This window comes from Engraulis encrasicolus, chromosome 2 (assembly GCF_034702125.1).
Source record: "Engraulis encrasicolus isolate BLACKSEA-1 chromosome 2, IST_EnEncr_1.0, whole genome shotgun sequence".
NCBI lineage: Eukaryota > Metazoa > Chordata > Actinopteri > Clupeiformes > Engraulidae > Engraulis > Engraulis encrasicolus.
The window spans coordinates 12,365,274-12,382,773 of NC_085858.1; the positions used below are offsets into that span (position 1 = coordinate 12,365,274).

The 17,500-nt window shown below is 44.3% G+C and overlaps 1 protein-coding gene and 2 long non-coding RNA genes across 3 annotated transcripts in view; 2 read left to right on the top strand and 1 right to left on the bottom strand.

The window, feature by feature from the left end:
• Window positions 1-17,500, top strand: part of LOC134468349 (junction plakoglobin-like) — a 142,541-nt gene that overhangs the window by 82,992 nt on the left and 42,049 nt on the right. The window contains exons 3-5 of the mRNA XM_063222286.1: window positions 4,895-5,059; window positions 11,766-12,016; window positions 16,362-16,600. Coding sequence (XP_063078356.1) covers window positions 4,895-5,059; window positions 11,766-12,016; window positions 16,362-16,600 — 655 coding nt within the window. The remainder of the gene's footprint in view (window positions 1-4,894; window positions 5,060-11,765; window positions 12,017-16,361; window positions 16,601-17,500) is intronic.
• Window positions 5,568-6,566, top strand: LOC134468368 (uncharacterized). Its single transcript, XR_010038782.1, has 2 exons — window positions 5,568-5,899; window positions 6,361-6,566. It is a non-coding gene; the product is annotated as an uncharacterized LOC134468368 (long non-coding RNA).
• Window positions 7,387-8,395, bottom strand: LOC134468359 (uncharacterized). The gene is made up of 3 exons (XR_010038776.1): window positions 8,283-8,395; window positions 7,843-7,938; window positions 7,387-7,508 (listed from the first exon to the last, which is right to left on the bottom strand). It is a non-coding gene; the product is annotated as an uncharacterized LOC134468359 (long non-coding RNA).

The window sequence follows — 17,500 nt, forward strand, 5'->3', positions numbered from 1 at the left end:
TCCGGAGCCTGCCAGCTGCACAGTAATGCAGGAGCTCAACCCAGGATAGATCCAGGCCGAGATGTTCTAGTGGAGAGTTCTCTTCTGAAGTCCTCCTTATATGCGCAAAGTCAAACAGCTTATCATTTTGGTCTATTGGTCTATCCAGGCCAAAAAAAAACAAGTTCTAACTATAGGTGTGCTCAAGACCCCATTGACTTCTCCCACATCAGGTTCATGGGATTCATGAAATTTCTGCCCAGCTGGCCCTGCCGTGGCCAACCGGTAGGGCACTTGCCTGCCATGCGGCTGACCCGGGTTCGATTCCCGGCCCGGTTCCTTTGCCGACCCCACCCCGTCTCTCTCCCAATTCGCTTCCTGTCCACCTCACATACTGTCCTATCAAATAAAATCGAAAAAGGCCCATCTGTTAGACACAAGACCAGTTTTCAACAGTTTAACTGCTTCATACAGTAGATGCACAGTGCAGTTGGCCCAAACAGAACTGTTCCCCCCAAAGCCCTTTATTTGATTAGTCGACAGATAGCGGTAAAATCTGGGCCATGATCAACTTCTTGAAATCCATCATCCGCTGATACATCTCTGTGCTCCACAGGCTCTTAATCTGCCGTGCGTTTCTCTATCTCGAAACGGTTTTTTCCCCTCCGAATAGCAGGAAAGGAAAGGCGAGAGAGTGAGATCTGGGCCAGATGAGGATAGTTCAGCTGGAGATGAGTTACGCACTTCCAGAGTGAGATGCACACTGTGGGGTGGAGTTAAGATCTGGAGAACATGGTGGAGGCTCCTTCTGGGGGAGCTGAAGTTTCGGGAGCCAAATATGTTAACTCAGCCGGCCGCCCCCACAATACTCACACATGCACTTTCCCAAGCACAAACTCTCCAAAGTCCACATATGCACATAGTGTGTGCGCACACACACACACACACACACACACACACACACACACACACACACACACACACACACACACACACACACACGCACGCACGCACACATACGCACGCACACACACACACACACACACACACACACACACACACACACACACACACACACACACACACACACACACACACACACACACACACACACAGGGGTGTTATACAAGGGGGGTAAAGTGTGACTGAGTCACCAGGGCCCCAGGTATGTAGGGGCCCACACACAGTCCGATTCATGAAGATATGGCTGGGGGGGGGGGGGTGGTCAATTGGAGCTGATTGTACACAGAGCCCAAATTTTACTGCTACACCCCTGCACACACACACATACACACACACACGCACACACACACACACATGCACACACACACACACACGCACACACATACGCACACACACACACACACACACACACACACACACACACACACACACACACACACACACACACACACACACACACACACACACACACACACACACACACAGAAAGAAAAACTTGTGTTGGGTCTCTGGCTCCACTGGGGTTTGCTGTAGGCCTGCTGGTACTGCATCTCCTGATGGCTTGAGTCCCTGGTGTCCACCAGGAGCCCAGCCAAGGGTATAAAGCACACTGCAGCTGGACACACAGGAAATGTCACACAGGCAGGACACAGCTACCCTGCTTCTCCCACAGCACTGTCCCAAATATGTTTCATATCTCTCTGCACAGAGTTACAAGTTCCTCTAGAGGATTGTTTCAGAATGCGTAACTCACTGAAACACACTTCATTGAAGTCCAAGAAACTGTAAGCTATGAAGCTGGGGATGTTACTCATGGCAAGGACAGTATAGAATGGAAATCTGTTGTTTAGGCCCTGCCATGGCCAACCAGTGGGGTACTCGCCTGCCGTGCGGCTGACCCGGGTTCGATTCCCAGCCCGGGTCCTTTGCCGACCCCTCCCCGTCTCTCTCCCAGTTCGCTTCCTGTCCACCTCTCACACTGTCACACACAAAAAGGGGGGGGGGGGGGGGGGGGGGGGGGGGGGGGGGGGGGGGNGGGTGTTGTTTGCATCATCTGCTACTACTGACATCTGCAATCAGTATTTAGTGAAGTACGTAGTAAATTGTAGTTATATTAAATTACTGAATTGTCAATTTTTTTGTCATCTGTTGCTGTTTAAGGTCACAGGGTGAATATCACTCAGCATTGATCTTCGCTTTGGGCCTTAGCATATCTGCGCTGTGCTGTGCTGTGCTGTGCTGCGCTGCGCTGTGCTGTGCCAGCATTAAGCAGGTTTACTTTAGTGATTGTCCTGTACTGTATGAGCTGCCCGTTTGCTGAGAGAGTGCAAGCGAGTGCTGCTCCGATTCAGCAAACTGCGTTTGCTTTGCTTTGCTTTACTGTGTGTAGTCAGTGTTCTTCCCTCCCTGCTGACTTGGGGAATCTGTGCTGCGCTGAAACATCAGGTGATGCTAGCGTTGCTACTGCTGCTACTATTTCTACCACAGCAACCATTCTCAGCTGCGGCCTGCCTGATAAGCCCAGTGATTCATAGATGTGTTGCAGTCCTTAATGGAACGCCTGGAATAGCTATCCCATAATGCAAAGCACTCCTAGTAACAGCTGGGAATCGCCATTTTCCCCATTTCCCCATTTTCCCCATGCTGCCAGAGGAGTGTTCTCTTCTTCATCTTCAGTTTTATTATAAGGATTTTGAATTATGACTCATGCCTTTCAATTTCAAAAACTCCCACTCTTGTCTTGTCAACTCTGAGACCACACCATCTTAGTCTGCAGCACTTCCACAGTTCCACAGTCCCACCGCTATTATTCAGCGCTTAGCACTTAACTTCGAGAGGCCCTATGGTTTACAGTACTTTTCTATCTTGAGTGCTGCAGCAGCTCACTTGTAAGTCACCTTGGATGAAGTGACTGTTCATTGCATGTAATGGAGCATAATGGCAATAATACTGACGGGCAACACTTGCTTATTCTTGCAGCTCATATAAACAGGATGTGGTGTGACCGTACTGCTTGTACATCTACTGTAGGCTGGCAGCAATGTCCTTACAGATGCTTCTCTCTCTCTCTCTCTCTCTCTCTCTCTCTCTCTCTCTCTCTCTCTCTCTCTCTCTCTCTCTCTCTCTCCCTCTCTTTCTCTCTCTCTCTCTCTCTCTCTCTCTTTCTCTCTCTCTCTCTCAGTTGGGGACAACACTTTTGCGAGTTGACTGTGCATTTGCCAGTTGGCTGTGTTTGTGCCGGTTGACTGTATCTTTGCCAGTCGACTGTGATTCTGAGTTGAGTGTGTCGATGCCAAATTGACTACGTCTGCACCAGTAGACTCTGACTGTGCAAGGTGACTGTGTCTATGAGTTGACTGCCTGTGTAATGCATTCGCTGCATTCACCGCCTAGTACAAAATGCATGTGAAGTGCAAGCAGTAAGGGGCAGGTCTAAAAGCTACGGCAGCAGCTCATTTGGCGATGCCCCTGTTGACTGTTAAAGTGGTGTTTTCTAAGTAGCAAGGCCATGTTTTTCACCTCCGCTATTTTCTTGACAGTAAATAAGTGTTCTTGAAAAGAGAAGGTGAAAATGTCCTTCTGTGTGTTCATTTCCAGCTTCTATAGCTGCCGTTATGGTGATAAAATGTTATGGTCTTTCCCCTCTGGGTAAAATTTAGAGTGTGTAACATTGGTTGTTCTCTCTGTGCCTGGGCAGTGTACATGTAGAAACTGCATGTGTTACGTTATGTTAAGATTTATATGAACACTTGGTGTTTGATTCATAAAAAATGAAAACAAAATCTATTCTGACAGTTTTATAAAGATGTAAATGTTTTAATTTCGTTTGCTGTAGGAAGCTGGCTCTACATCAAGGTTTACTGCAACATTAGGTTTACTGGCTCTCATGTGTGTCCTTCACTCTTTCAGAAGCTTATATCCCATCTAGCGGGCTAAAACACATCTTTTTATTTTCATTCACTTGTCATGTTTAGACATAAACGGATAAAAAATATAGGCATTTAAAAATACCTGGATATGTTTCATTGTTGATGTAGAAAGAAAAACATATTTGAAAACTAAAACTAAAACTATTACACATTATTTGAAATGGGCAATTCCATGAGATAACCTCTAAGAGATCCACACATATACACATATACACATATACACATATACACATACCACATCATATCCATAGCAATAATGTAATAAAAAAAACAATAAAACGGTCCAAGAAATACCGTGTAAATTAAGCAAACGTGCCTACATTGCCAGGGGCAACAGAGTATTAAAAGCCAAGGAGACTTATAAGATTAGCAATTAGCAATTACCTGATAATGATGCTCTGGCCTTTGTGTGCATACCAAACAATATAATAGCTACAATTTAAAAAAAGAAACAAATACTTATCTGCTCATGAACTTACCCTTGTAGACATTGTCTTCTCATGAACGCCCCAAGTGTAATATTGACCAAAAAAAGTAGCACTAAGTTACGGTAAATGCTGTATGTTAAAATATTAGGTCTAACATCAGCAATTGTGTAGCACTAAAAGGAAGACTTAAAGCTAGTGCTATTGTCCTGTGTTGTTGTTGTTCTCCCCAGTGGACGGACAGAGAGCTTGGTGAACATGGCAGAAGGGGAAGCACTATGTATACTGTATGGTGATTATGTATAACATACATTAACGTTAGTACCATCAATGTAATGTAAGGTTGATGTTTTATTACTGCTAATGTTACTGTCCTGTGTTACCTGTGTTTTCGCTGGTGAGGGAGACCAAGAGCTTCAAGAAGGTGGCAATAAACCCTACAGTATATGTTGATTATGTATCACTGCTAATACTTACTGTCCAGTGTTATCATTGTTTTCCTCAGTGAGTGAGGCTGAGAGCTCGGTGTAGGTTATGTATGTTGATGATGTATTATTGCTTATGCTATTGTCCTGTGCTGTCGTTGTTCTGCCCCAGTGAGTGAGGCCGAGAGCTCGGTGAAGGTGGCGGAGTGGCAGCAGACCTACTACGCGTCGGACTCGGGCATCCAATCAGGCGCCACCACCGTGAGAGACGACGAGGAGTCCGAGTGCAGCAAGAAGTACACGGTCAGCAGCAGCACGGTGGTGGAGAGCAGCTCAGGTACTTACTACACACACGCACCCTCATCTTCCCACACACACACCCTCATCTTCCCTTTACACGCGCTCAAACTCAGGTAGGTTACTGACCTCACACACACCCTCCTCTTCCCTCACACACACCCTCCTCTTCCCTCACACACACCCTCCTCTTCCCTCACACACGTTCAAACTCTGGTGCTGTCCCTACATACACCCTCCTCTTCCCTTACACACTTACACATGGTCTGTATAGCAGTATAGTGGTGGAGAGCAGCTCAGGTACTTAACACACACACGCCCTCCTCTTCCCTTGCATACGTTCAAACTCAGCCTACTGTCCTTACACACACCCTACTCTTCCCTCACACATGCTCAAACTCAGGTACTGTCCTTACACGCACCCTCCTCTTCCCTTACACACACCCTCCTCTTCCCTTACACATGCTCACACAACTCAGGTACTGCACACTATACCTCCACCCTCCACTTCCCTCTGTTACACACTCACTAGCAGTACAATAGTGAGGACCACTGACGTGTATAGTATAACTGGACTGCGGAGTTCGATAGAACTCCATTCAACGGTTTTGAAGCAACCGCGGCTGATTTTCTTCCGCCCCAAAAATGCGGAAATATAATAATCACCTTGACAACGTTGAGCTACATTGCTGATAGGTCGACATCGCCGGCCAATCCACAAACAGACACTTCAAGACATGTCCCGCCCCTCCCACCCGAATATGACATGGCGTCCCCAGCAGAAATATTGAACCCACTTTTCAGCTGTGGAACTGGTCGACACAGAAACCCTTGATTGTCATAAAAACAGCAACACAAGTTCAAATGGAACTGGTGATCGGTATGGCAAATATACCATGCTATTAATAAAATGATACTTTGGGTTAACGAAACCTTGAAGAGCTTGTTATGATGACCATAATAATTTTAGCTTAGCATCTAACGTGAGCCAGCCGAGTGGCGAAAGACCTAGCTTACTATAAGTTACTTCACCACGTTGTAATGTAGCCGCAATTAAAGATAAATGGGAAGTTAGGCTACAAACAGAGCTGTACACAGAAAATGCAGATGTGTCTTTGGGGTCGGCGTACCGTTTGGCAAAACATAATCCATGTCAGCAATACTCAGTATCAACATTGCTTTTGTATGAGAGCTCAGAATGCTCCAATTTTCATGTTGTACATCTGCGTAAAATATTGTTTGGTTTGTGTCTGCCACACCAAGTTAATCCTCTACGGACATTTGTAAATAACTTTGAATGTTTGGGCATCAAATGACATGCAAAACCTTTCCGTTTGACAGACAAACCATGGACGCTGAAGAAAGGCTCCTCGACGCCAAGCTGTCATCCGGAAGATTGAAGATGAAGATTGCCGCGTCGAGCAGTCATCATGACCATTTTTTTGCTGATCCCCCCCAGTTTTTGAAAAGATTCAGAATACAAAATCACTCTTAGAAGTAGACGGTATGGTAAACAAACCAAAGTTAACACCTTTCAGTTAGTAAAACTGGCCTACAGTAGGCTATGACTAAACATCTGGGTGTTTTGTATGCTTGACATAAAGATTAAAATGAAATATTCACCCTTATGTTCAGCTTTTTAAACTTGCAAATCATGGAGTGGACATTCTTTTCTTCCCCAAGCTTGTAAGAAATGCATTACTTCAATCACACAGTGTCTCCCAACTTCTTTTTTGTCTCATGTACCCCCTAAGCATTTTTGTCATACCATGAGTACCCCCTCCCTCATGCTCTAGTCTACTGTATATATTCCTCTATCCCAGTGGTTCCCAACCTTTTTCTTCAGGGACCCATATTTTTACCATTGTAAGCTTTGGTGACCCAATCATGCCAGCGCCCACGCGAGAGGGAGTCCCAGGCGAGAGGGAGTCCTGCGGAAACTCATTAGAAAATTGTATTCCTCAATTTGTCTTCAGTCAAATATAGAATGACTGTTTAATGTGTCGCTTACATTTTGTTGCCTCTATGCATATATCAGTTTAAAAGCTTTACTTTGTCATATATTCAACATGGGCTATATGGTATTAAAACGAAACCCCTTAAAATCAAGAGGGCTTCGCGACCCACTGTGGATCTTTGGCGACCCATAAGTTGGGTCCCGACCCATAGGTTAGGAACCACTGCTCTATCCCAATATGATTATGCTCCATACATTTCTTTTTATTGATACCTGCCAATGCATGTACCACCTGCATTGTGTTCACGTACCCCTAGTGGTACATGTACCCCTGGTTGGGAAACACCGATCTAAACAGTTGTAACAATAGTGTGTTAACCAATATTACAAATTAAACAAAATGTGCGGGCTGCTGTATATAAGCATTTATTAACTGTGTTTCATAATTGCAATGGTTTTTGAAGCTGGTTCTGCATATCGGATCCTCTGTGGTGGTAGGATGCAGGCAGTAGCGTACTGTGCACATCTTCAGCTGTAACGATAAATACAAATCTATTTTTAAAAATAATTAATGTAACATTAACATAATTGAAGCATATCACTGGTATATATAGAGTAACTATAACATTTCAGTGTCTACAAATGTCTACATTTGTTTAAAAAGGAAAAACCCATGAACATCCTTCTCAAAAAAGTTTTGGGTGCAGGACTAACAAAGTCAAATGACAACTGAAAATTAAGTCTGCTCACCAAGCTCCTGTTTTACTTATTTAATGTGATGAGCTTGAAGTGCAGACTTCATTTTCAGTTTTCAAATGTCTTTATTGTCCCATTACATCTGCAGAAATATGGGGGTGTACACTCACTTGTGTAATACACTATAGATGTAAACAGAGACGTTGTCCAAGTCCTTGGTCATGTGATACCTGCTGCAGTGTACTCCACGTCTTCAGACCGCTCCGCTGTAAATAAAATAATGGCATATGAAGTGTGATGAGAATACGTCACCGTTTGATACACCAACAACTTAGGTTCATGGGAAGAAAACACAATAGATAAGGAGATGGGCTGCTCATGTTTCAAAGCATGCTGCCTAATCAGTGAAAATCATGGGGTGGTAGTTTCATGGTGTGGGCATGCATATCTGTCAATAGAATTGGTACCCTTGTAATTATTGAAGATAGTGGCTACTGACAAATGCTAAGAGTTTACTACGCTTGATGTATACTTTTATCCAGGCACATGTAAAAATAAGTGATAAGCTTTGGATGAAAGCATTGGCTGAGTGTAGTGTAATGTTACATACCGGGTACTATATATCATAGATGGCAGCAGGCTGGTCGGGTCCTCAGTTGTGCACTGGCAACAGTGGCTGGTCCTTGTCCGTGTCTCTATGGGGCCACTTCTCAGGTCGGAGTGACAATCCTTGATGATGTTGACTATGGTGAGACCTGCTGTGGCGTGTAGCCTACTGTACATTTTCAGACATCTGTAAAGAAAATGATGACAAACGAAGGGTGATGAGAACAACATATATTTCATTACTCACAAGCAGGTAATTGGAGTGCTTCTGGGTCTTCACCTTTTTTCCTTGGTGCTCATCAGTGTAGAGGCTCTCAAACTTGGTCCAGGAAGACAGATGCTGAGGCACTCAAGGTTGCAATTCTTTAAAAAAAAACTTTTTTATTTGGCTACAATGCCTACGCGTTTCGGCCCTTATGGCCTTCTTCAGGGCGTATCAAGGATACAAGCTTGATACGCCCTGAAGAAGGCCATAAGGGCCGAAACGCGTAGGCATTGTAGCCAAATAAAAAAGTAAAAAAATTGCAACCTTGAGTGCCTCAGCATCTGTCTTCCTGGACTATATTTCATTAATATTTTATTGCTAATATATAAACACATGCAGAGTAAGCAGATGATGGTGTTAGCTTTACATTGGAAGGTCTCTGGTCTTAACTCAGGAGCATACTTTAAGGATTTGAAACTTTACTTACCTGACAGTGAGTCCTGGCTCTGTTTTCCAGGTGAAGTGTGGTTTGTTGTTTGCCTACAGAATGAAACCATGTCACATGAGGATGGGGAAATGTTTACTACACAATGCACTCGTCAGTAGGCCTACAATTAAACATTAATGACACAATTTGCATTACACTATGCACTCGTCACTCAGTACAGTCAACATTAATGACGCAATTTGCATACTGAAAACGAACGTACCAATGACCATCATTTCATCACCAACTAGCAACTTGGCAATTTGGCAACACAGAAACAAACAATATTTAACAGTTGACGGAGGAACACAGCTAGACTACGTTGCTTTTCCGATGTGGCCACTGGCCAGCATAGTGCCAGAATGGTAGTGAAATGTTTACTCATCTTGATGTAAGGACTTGGCTACGGTACGGAAGGAGGGAATTACACCTGACGCACGCCAAACAGACACATTTTGCTTTCAAAAGCAATGGCATTCAAATTATAATTAAGTTACTTGACAAGCCGACAGATCATCAAACACTGAAAGATCAGCATGCTGCCTTGGGCTAATAACAAGCTAGCATTGTCGTACGTGTTTGTTTAACAAAGCTCAGTCATTTTGGTCAATCAGCCACGTATAGGCCTATACATGTTTTTATTTTACTTACCAAAACTGCAGAGGTCCTTACAGAGTACGGAGAAGTACATCCAAAAGTACAACAACGCATATTTGTGGAGAAAGTGTACCAAAATTAAATAACCCATCGCAGTAATGAAGCTGTTGAAAGCAGAGCTGGTTGAAAGTAATGCAGCAGGGAGAGGGGGCTTCCCCTGGAGACGCCGCGAGACTCGCCCTTCTCCTTGACAACGGCCTGCCTGTCAATCAAAACAATAATTCTAAAGAATGGCAACTGCCAATCAACCCAAATAGCCATGCTCATTGGTCATTTAAACTATTTTAATAGCTTTCTTAAATAAAGGGTCAGCCCGAAAAAAATATCTGGGTTGTTTGGGAGGGAGGGGAGACTACCGTTTTAACGAAACAGGGCCGACTCGGCAAGAATTGCCTAGGAACTATATGGCTTCAAGTCCACCATAGAGATACATGGAAAAAGGCGCTCTACTTCCTTCTTCCGCCCAAAAATCGTCCCATGTCCCGCCCCCAGCCGTTGCTTCACAACACATCGAACATCCGCAGTCCAGTTATACTATACACGTCAGTGGTGAGGACCCTTCCTCCTCTGTCCAAACTTACTCATGGTCAGTAGCAGTATAGTGGTGGAGAGCAGCTCAGATGCTGCATCTCCATTGTCCTCATTTGCGCCTGCCTCCTCTTTTGGGTTCACAAGACACACTCCTCTCTCTCTCTCTCTCTCTCTCTCTCTCTCTCTCTCTCTCTCTCTCTCTCTCTCTCTCTCTCTCTCTCTCTCTCTCTCTCTCTCTCTCTCTCTCTCTCTCTCTGTCTCTCTCTCTCGCTTGGAAAATGTATTACAAAAGAGGTCTGTTGTCTTCTCAGGGTTATTCTGATACTCTTCACCATCTAGTGTCTCTATGTAGTCTATTTCTCTCTGCTTCTGTCAGTGTGCCAGTGTCTTTGTTCCACTATTTTTAAACTCAAGCCCCCTTTTCCCTCTCCCCCTGTCATCCTGACTCATTTGAGTACTGCATTGTTCATACGATAGCTTAGTCACTCGGAGTATTATCGTGGATCCACTAAGCTCTTTTGCCTGAATTTTGTCAGCAAAGTGTGATCCGTCAAAAAACAAAACGTTCTTTTGCTATTGTCTAGAATTTCTCTGATCTATATGATGTGGTATTTGTAGATTTTGGTGGAAGACAACTTGTCACAGTCAGAGATTTTTCAGTGCGCACAGTGTTGAAGTTGTAAATAAGCGGCTGTTGAAATGAAATGTGTTACTTTAAGATATATCTTCTCACCTGAAATGTCATCTCTGCAGTTTGGGGAATACGTACGAAGTCATGTAGCTCTCACTTTTCTACTTCATACGATTGTGAGTATCACAATGTATGGAGACATGTAGAATTTACTGCAATGAACATAATTTAACTGCTGATGAGGAAGACTTATGTGAAACTGAAAGCCCACCTGGGAAATGCCAACTCCCATAGTTATTGTGACATAGCACTCCACAGAACACAAGTGAACACTGCACACTGCACACACCGAGATTGAATTTATGCCTCACTCGTGCAAGGGGGCAGCTCTCAATGGCGCCCCTAGGGAGCAGTGCGGCGGGACGGTACCATGCTCAGGGTTCCTCAGTCATGGAGGAGGATGTGGGAGAGCACTGGTTGATTACTGGTCGATTATGAGGAGGAAACATCATAAAGTATAGTATCCTACTGCAAAACTCCTGTGTACTTACAGACCTTTATAATGACTTGTGTACTTGATGTACTGTCCATTAGATGATTAGCCACTGTACTGCATATAGCTGATCGATCCTCTTACTAAAATCCCACCTGTTGTTCTCATAATCTTGCACTCTATGTACTACTATGGAGACATAACTTGACTTCACCCAACATCTGCACATCTGCCGATGAGTAAGACTTTAGTGAGGTTATGAAACTTGACGGAGATGTATAAAGTAAAAGTAGAAACTTTTAGTACACTAGTGGTATGAGTGGTATGATATTACTGGGTTGCAACTATGTAATATCATACTACTAATGCTCTAATGACATCTGTAACAGTACTTCTACTTTCACGTTATAGACCTCTGCAACTTGATACGTGAACTTGACTCATCTCTCCTCTTCACTTCCTGCTCCCCGTCTCCCCCTGCAGAGGCGGAGTACACCCTGACGCGGGCGCAGCGCGTGCGGGCGGCCATGTTTCCTGAGACGTTGGTGGAGGGGGAGGCGGTGCTGTCCACCACCCAGACCGAGGCGGGCCAGCAGACCAACGTGCAGCGGCTGGCCGAGCCCTCGCAGCTCCTCAAGACCGCCATCGTGCACCTCATCAACTACCAGGACGACGCCGACCTGGCCACGCGCGCCGTGCCCGAGCTCACCAAGCTGCTCGCCGATGACGACCAGGTGAGAGCGGCAGCGGAGATATAGAAAGAGCTAGACAGGCAGCCAGGCAGGCAGACAGACAGACTGCTACTGTTCAAGATTCAAGATTCTTTTAATGGTCCCGAAGGAAATTTGTCTTGGACATACATAGCTGCCACATACACACAACACTGATACACATGACGCCAAAAAACAAAAAACAAAAACAACAATAAACACATACATACATACATACATACATACATACATACATACATACATACATACATACATACATACATACATACATACATACATACATACATACATACATACATACATACATACATACATAAAGTGCCCTCATAGAGATACTCAAGTGCATATCTACTACAGCCTACCACACACATACATGGCATTACAGGATGGTAGTTGTTAACGGCCTGCGTTCAGTAGGTTAACAGAAACAGGGACAAAAAAACCTATACCTATTCAAAAACCTTTTCTTATTTTTAACTGGTACTCTGAATCGCCTGCCAGAGGGTAGCAGCTCATATTCTGGGTACAGAACATGTGATGGATCCACAATTATTATTATTATACTGTAGGCCTGATCACACGCACAGTGCCTGAGTTGAGGATGGCAGGTGAGAAAGGCAGAGGAGATATGAATAGAACTTGACAGGCAGGAAGGCAGACACAGACAAACAGACACAGAGACAGCGTAGAGCCCATGCTACAATGCCAGGAGAGTTCAGCTAGATCTGAACACACACACGCCATGCCTGAGCTCACAAAGCTACTTGCTGGCGACGACCAGGTGAAAACGAGAGCAGAGGCGATACGGGCAGACCGACAGACCATCAGACCGACACAGAGAGAAGGATTGAATGCTATAATGCTTGTGTACTATAGTTACAAGGTCAGGAGAGTTCTGCTAACTCACAATGTGCCCAGGCTCACAGGGAGAGAGAGAGAGCTGCCAGTTGAGGAGGGACAGATGCACAGTGAATGGTGTTAAGGCCATGGGGATGCAGTGTCAAGAGTGGCCTTCCAAACTGAAGTCTTGAAGTAGTTTTGTGAGAGGTTGTACAGTTTGTCTCTCAACAGGCAAAGGAGCAGCCATAACACATCAAATATTGAGTGGTGATGGCATCTAAAGTAAGTCGAAGGTTGGTGCAGCCTCATGGAAAAGAGCTAAAAAGAGCCAAATCGAATGCCAATTGAGAATCAAGGACACCACTCTTAACCTTTGCCACTGCTTTGATCTATGAGAGAGCATTTAAGGTGTCCCTGAGCTTTTTTGACAGAGTATCCTGGATAACACAAGATGACATTGATGCTCACTGTGTGGGGTGGTGGAAAAGGGTATAAGAGTAGCAGGAGGAAGGGAAGAGTGAAAGGGGTGGATTGAAAAAAGAGGAGTGGAAACATTTTGAGAGATAGGGAGGGAGAGACCAAGTGACTATTTATAATCCCTAAATAACATGGGTACAAGTTATTGTAGTCAGAACATGAAAATCCACAATAACGTGCACATAACACCACCAACACACATCCATGCACTATTTGTGACATGAAATAGAATGTCTATTACAAACACATATTTTTTGTTAAAAAAAACAATTTCACTCGCTAAAGTGATGAAGCACAGTACAATAAGTGAGTTCTTGCTGATAATGGAGAGAGACATGCATGCAGACACACAGTAAGTTGCAAGTAAGATTTGGTGGATTCCCCATGCGCCTTCACACACATCGAGAACCTTGAATACTTTATGTCACATACCCAAAAACGAAGAAATCCATGCAGACTCGCACAATTGTGCTCAAGACCATTGATTTCTTCTGCATTCACTCGGCTTCTCTTTCTCGCACACTCAAGACAGTGGGTACTTTTTAGACTTAAAGCAACATCAATAATGTTAGGTTAAAGAAAACAATCATATTAGGTTAAAGAAAACAATAATGTTAGGTTAAAGAGAATCTGCAAGCTTAGGACTGTATGTACTGTAGTATTCACTCCATGGAGAAAATTGTCCTTAAATTATGAATGCATGCATGTTAAGAATGTCTTTACGTAGGTCTGTGTCCCCTATCTTGTGGGTCACTGTGGTCCCAGGTTCCATGTTTTGCACCTAATTAGTCGAATAAAAAACAATGATTATCAATGATTATTTCCCAAAAATGCCACATACACTTAGTGCCACATGCATTTAAAATGTACTGCATTAATGACTGGTGAAAGTATTTATTGAAATGAAACTATTCTGAGATATTTGAAACCCAGGAAACACACTAGATAGCTATACATAGTGGAGACTGCATAATCATATCAGACAATACAAACCTAGCTTGAGGGGAAATTGTGCATGGAATGTTAAAAATAACACTGCAAATGGATGTCAGAAGAATTACATAGCGGTTGCAGCATGACATGTGGTCCCTGGTGGTTTCCCTTCAAACTCCTGAAGCGCCTGTCAGTTGCGGTTGTGTAATCCACACTTACCTACCTGTATTTTAATCGCTCTTACCAAAGTCTGCATGCGTGATATTGGCTCCTCACAGAGAGTGTTGATGTGGTTTTTTTATTGGACGCACCCAAAGTGTGCTTGTATTTTACTGGCTCTGCCTAAACAGTGCTTGTATTTTATTGGCCGTGTCCTAAGTGTGGTTGTGTTTTATTGGCTATGGTGAGAGTATTTGTGCCTTCGGGAGGGTGTGAGTTTGATGAGCTGATGCTGACGGCCAATGCCTATTTCAATTTTGAGCTACTGGAAGCACATGCCTACAGGCAAGATAACACTTGAATAAGGCCACTTCCCCTTCACTCAGTATATACACACGTTGCTGCAGTGTCTTTTCAACATTAAGACCATATTCCAACACTATGAGTGTTACATTTGGCCACATGTTGAATTAGCACATTTCACAGTGTTATCAATTTGATGAAACAACACACTTGACCGTGTAGCACTAGCCTGGTCCTGACCATCCCATTATACTATTTCATTTCGTATTCATGGTCTGGAGGTTGTTTGATCTGATGTGATTGCAGGAAGCGGGAAGTTCAAGTCAAGTCAAGTCAGCTTTTATTGTCAGTTTCTTCATATGCACAGGTCATACAAGGATATTGAAATTGTGTTTTCTCTCCATACCATGAAAGGACATAGACATACACAGGACGGAAATTTATATACTGACATCAAGTACAAGTTTGCACTCAGTTTGCACTCAGTTCTGGTTTGAAATGATTGGACAGCTTTCACCTAATCGCCGCCAGTTACTCAACAACAACATAGCGTAGGCGTTTACATCATAGTCACGAGTGTCCTCCCCCTTTCGCCCCCACCAACCTGTCTCTTCGCTTATTGGCTGTCTTCTGGGGTTTTCAACGCTCCACAGAAAACAGTAACCAGACTATGTACTGAGCCAATCTCTTGGCGGACGTACGTAGAATGGGGCGCGAGGCTAGTGTAGCACTGGAAAATATGCTGACAAATTAAAAAGTCAAAGATCTTCCCCTCTGTCCTACTTTATCTTTATGTAATTCCTGCTGATCTGTTCAGAACTCATTTCATTATTATCTTTTATGTCTCTCTCCCCTCCTGTTAATCCAACTGTCCCTCTCCTCTGTGTGTCTGCTCACCTTGTATCTCCTTGTGGTGGCCTGCTTCTTCTACTCTCTATCTCTTTCCTCTCTACGCTGTTGCCCTCTTCCTTGCATGCTGCATGTCTCCTGTCCTCTGACGTTCTTGAATCCCTTCCTTTCTATTATTTTCATCTCTTTACTCTCTTCTCTCTTGAGACTGTTTTTCCCTCTCTCCTCTCTTTTTTTATACTGCAACTCGGATTGTAACTCGTCATTACGCCCTCCTGTTCTCTCTCTCTCTCTCTCTCTCTCTCTCTCTCTCTCTCTCCATTCTGTCATCTTACTTCTTCTCTCCTAATCTCGTTGGTTAACTGCGCAACCCTCCTCTCTCCCCTTATTTCCATTACGTATTCTTTTCTTTACGCCATTCCTCTTCTTTTACCTCTTCTCCTCGCTTTCTCTCTCCTCTTTGATAATACTCTACACGTCTCCTCTCCCTGCCCTTATTTTCTCTCCTTTCCTCTTCATTAAACACACCACTCTCTCTTTCTCTCCTCTCTCCTCTCATCTGCACTAAACTCCACTCATCACCTCTGCCCTGTTTGTTCTCCCGTCCTCTCCTCCTCTCCTCCTCTCCTCTCCTCTCCTCCTCTCCATCCTCTCCTCTCCTCTTCCTCTCCGTCCTCTCCTCCTCTCCTCCTCTCCTTCTCTCCTCTCCTCTTCCCCTCCTCCTCTCCTCCTCTCCGTCCTCTCCTCGCCTCCTCCTCTCCGTCCTCTCCTCCTCTGGTTGCTCCAGGTGGTGGTGAACAAAGCGGCGATGATCGTGAACCAGCTGACGCGTAAGGAGGCGTCCCGGCGCGTGCTGATGCAGTCCCCTCAGATGGTGGCGGCCATCGTGCGGGCCATGCAGAGCACGGGCGACATGGAGACGGCCCGGGCCACCGCCAGCGTCCTCCACAGCCTGTCCCACCAGCGCGAGGGCCTGCTGGCCATCTTCAAGTCCGGTGGCATCCCCGCACTCGTGCGCATGCTCAGGTCAGCCTTGGACTTAATTATGTAACACGCAGCTTCATTCATCTGTCCATCCATCCATCTATCCATACATCTATCACCTATCCACTTATCCATCCATCCATCCATCCATCCATCCATACAGCCATACATCCATACATCCATACATTCATCTATCTATCCATCTATGCATCCGTCCATTGCTTCACAGTTCTCTACTCAGTATATTCATTTCATAGAAAGTTGGACCAACTACAGTAGAAGACTGTTTCTCGGCTCTGTCAAAATTCAGCCCGCCAGTATTCCCATCATCACGCACCTGCTCAGGGTAGCCTTAAACTGGTCTCAAACTACACAACTTTGAAATTGCATCCTCATAACAAGAATCGCAACTGACCATCTTATCTCCAATCATTAACATAGACACCTATACCTGGCATTCTATTTTGAGTCGTAAATATCAAGCATATTTGCTATCTTCAATTTGCTGTTGGTGACAGTTTGAACCGGCAAAATTCTATCTTAGTAAAACGTCACGCATGACAAAGGAAACTTGCCCTACAATCGCTTGAACTGAAATGAGTTTGACACTTCTGCCCTAGAGGATAAGAGCCATCCATCCATTCAACCATCACATCATGCAGTTAGGTACTCAACCAGTTCTTCTTGTCATTCAATGCAGCAATGCATTTTCTTCTAGAGATTCTAGAGAGGATTCGATGTATTGTTCAATGCAACCTTCCAGAGTGCGTAAAGGTCAAATAAAGTCAAATAATAATAAAAAAAATCCCATGACCTTCTATAGATATAGATCATATTGTCATGTTCTGGGGTCATCCCCACATCATGCACAGCATGCTCTTGTTAGCTAAGCACCACTCCATCCATCCGTTAACACAACAAGCCATTCAATATGTCAGTGTT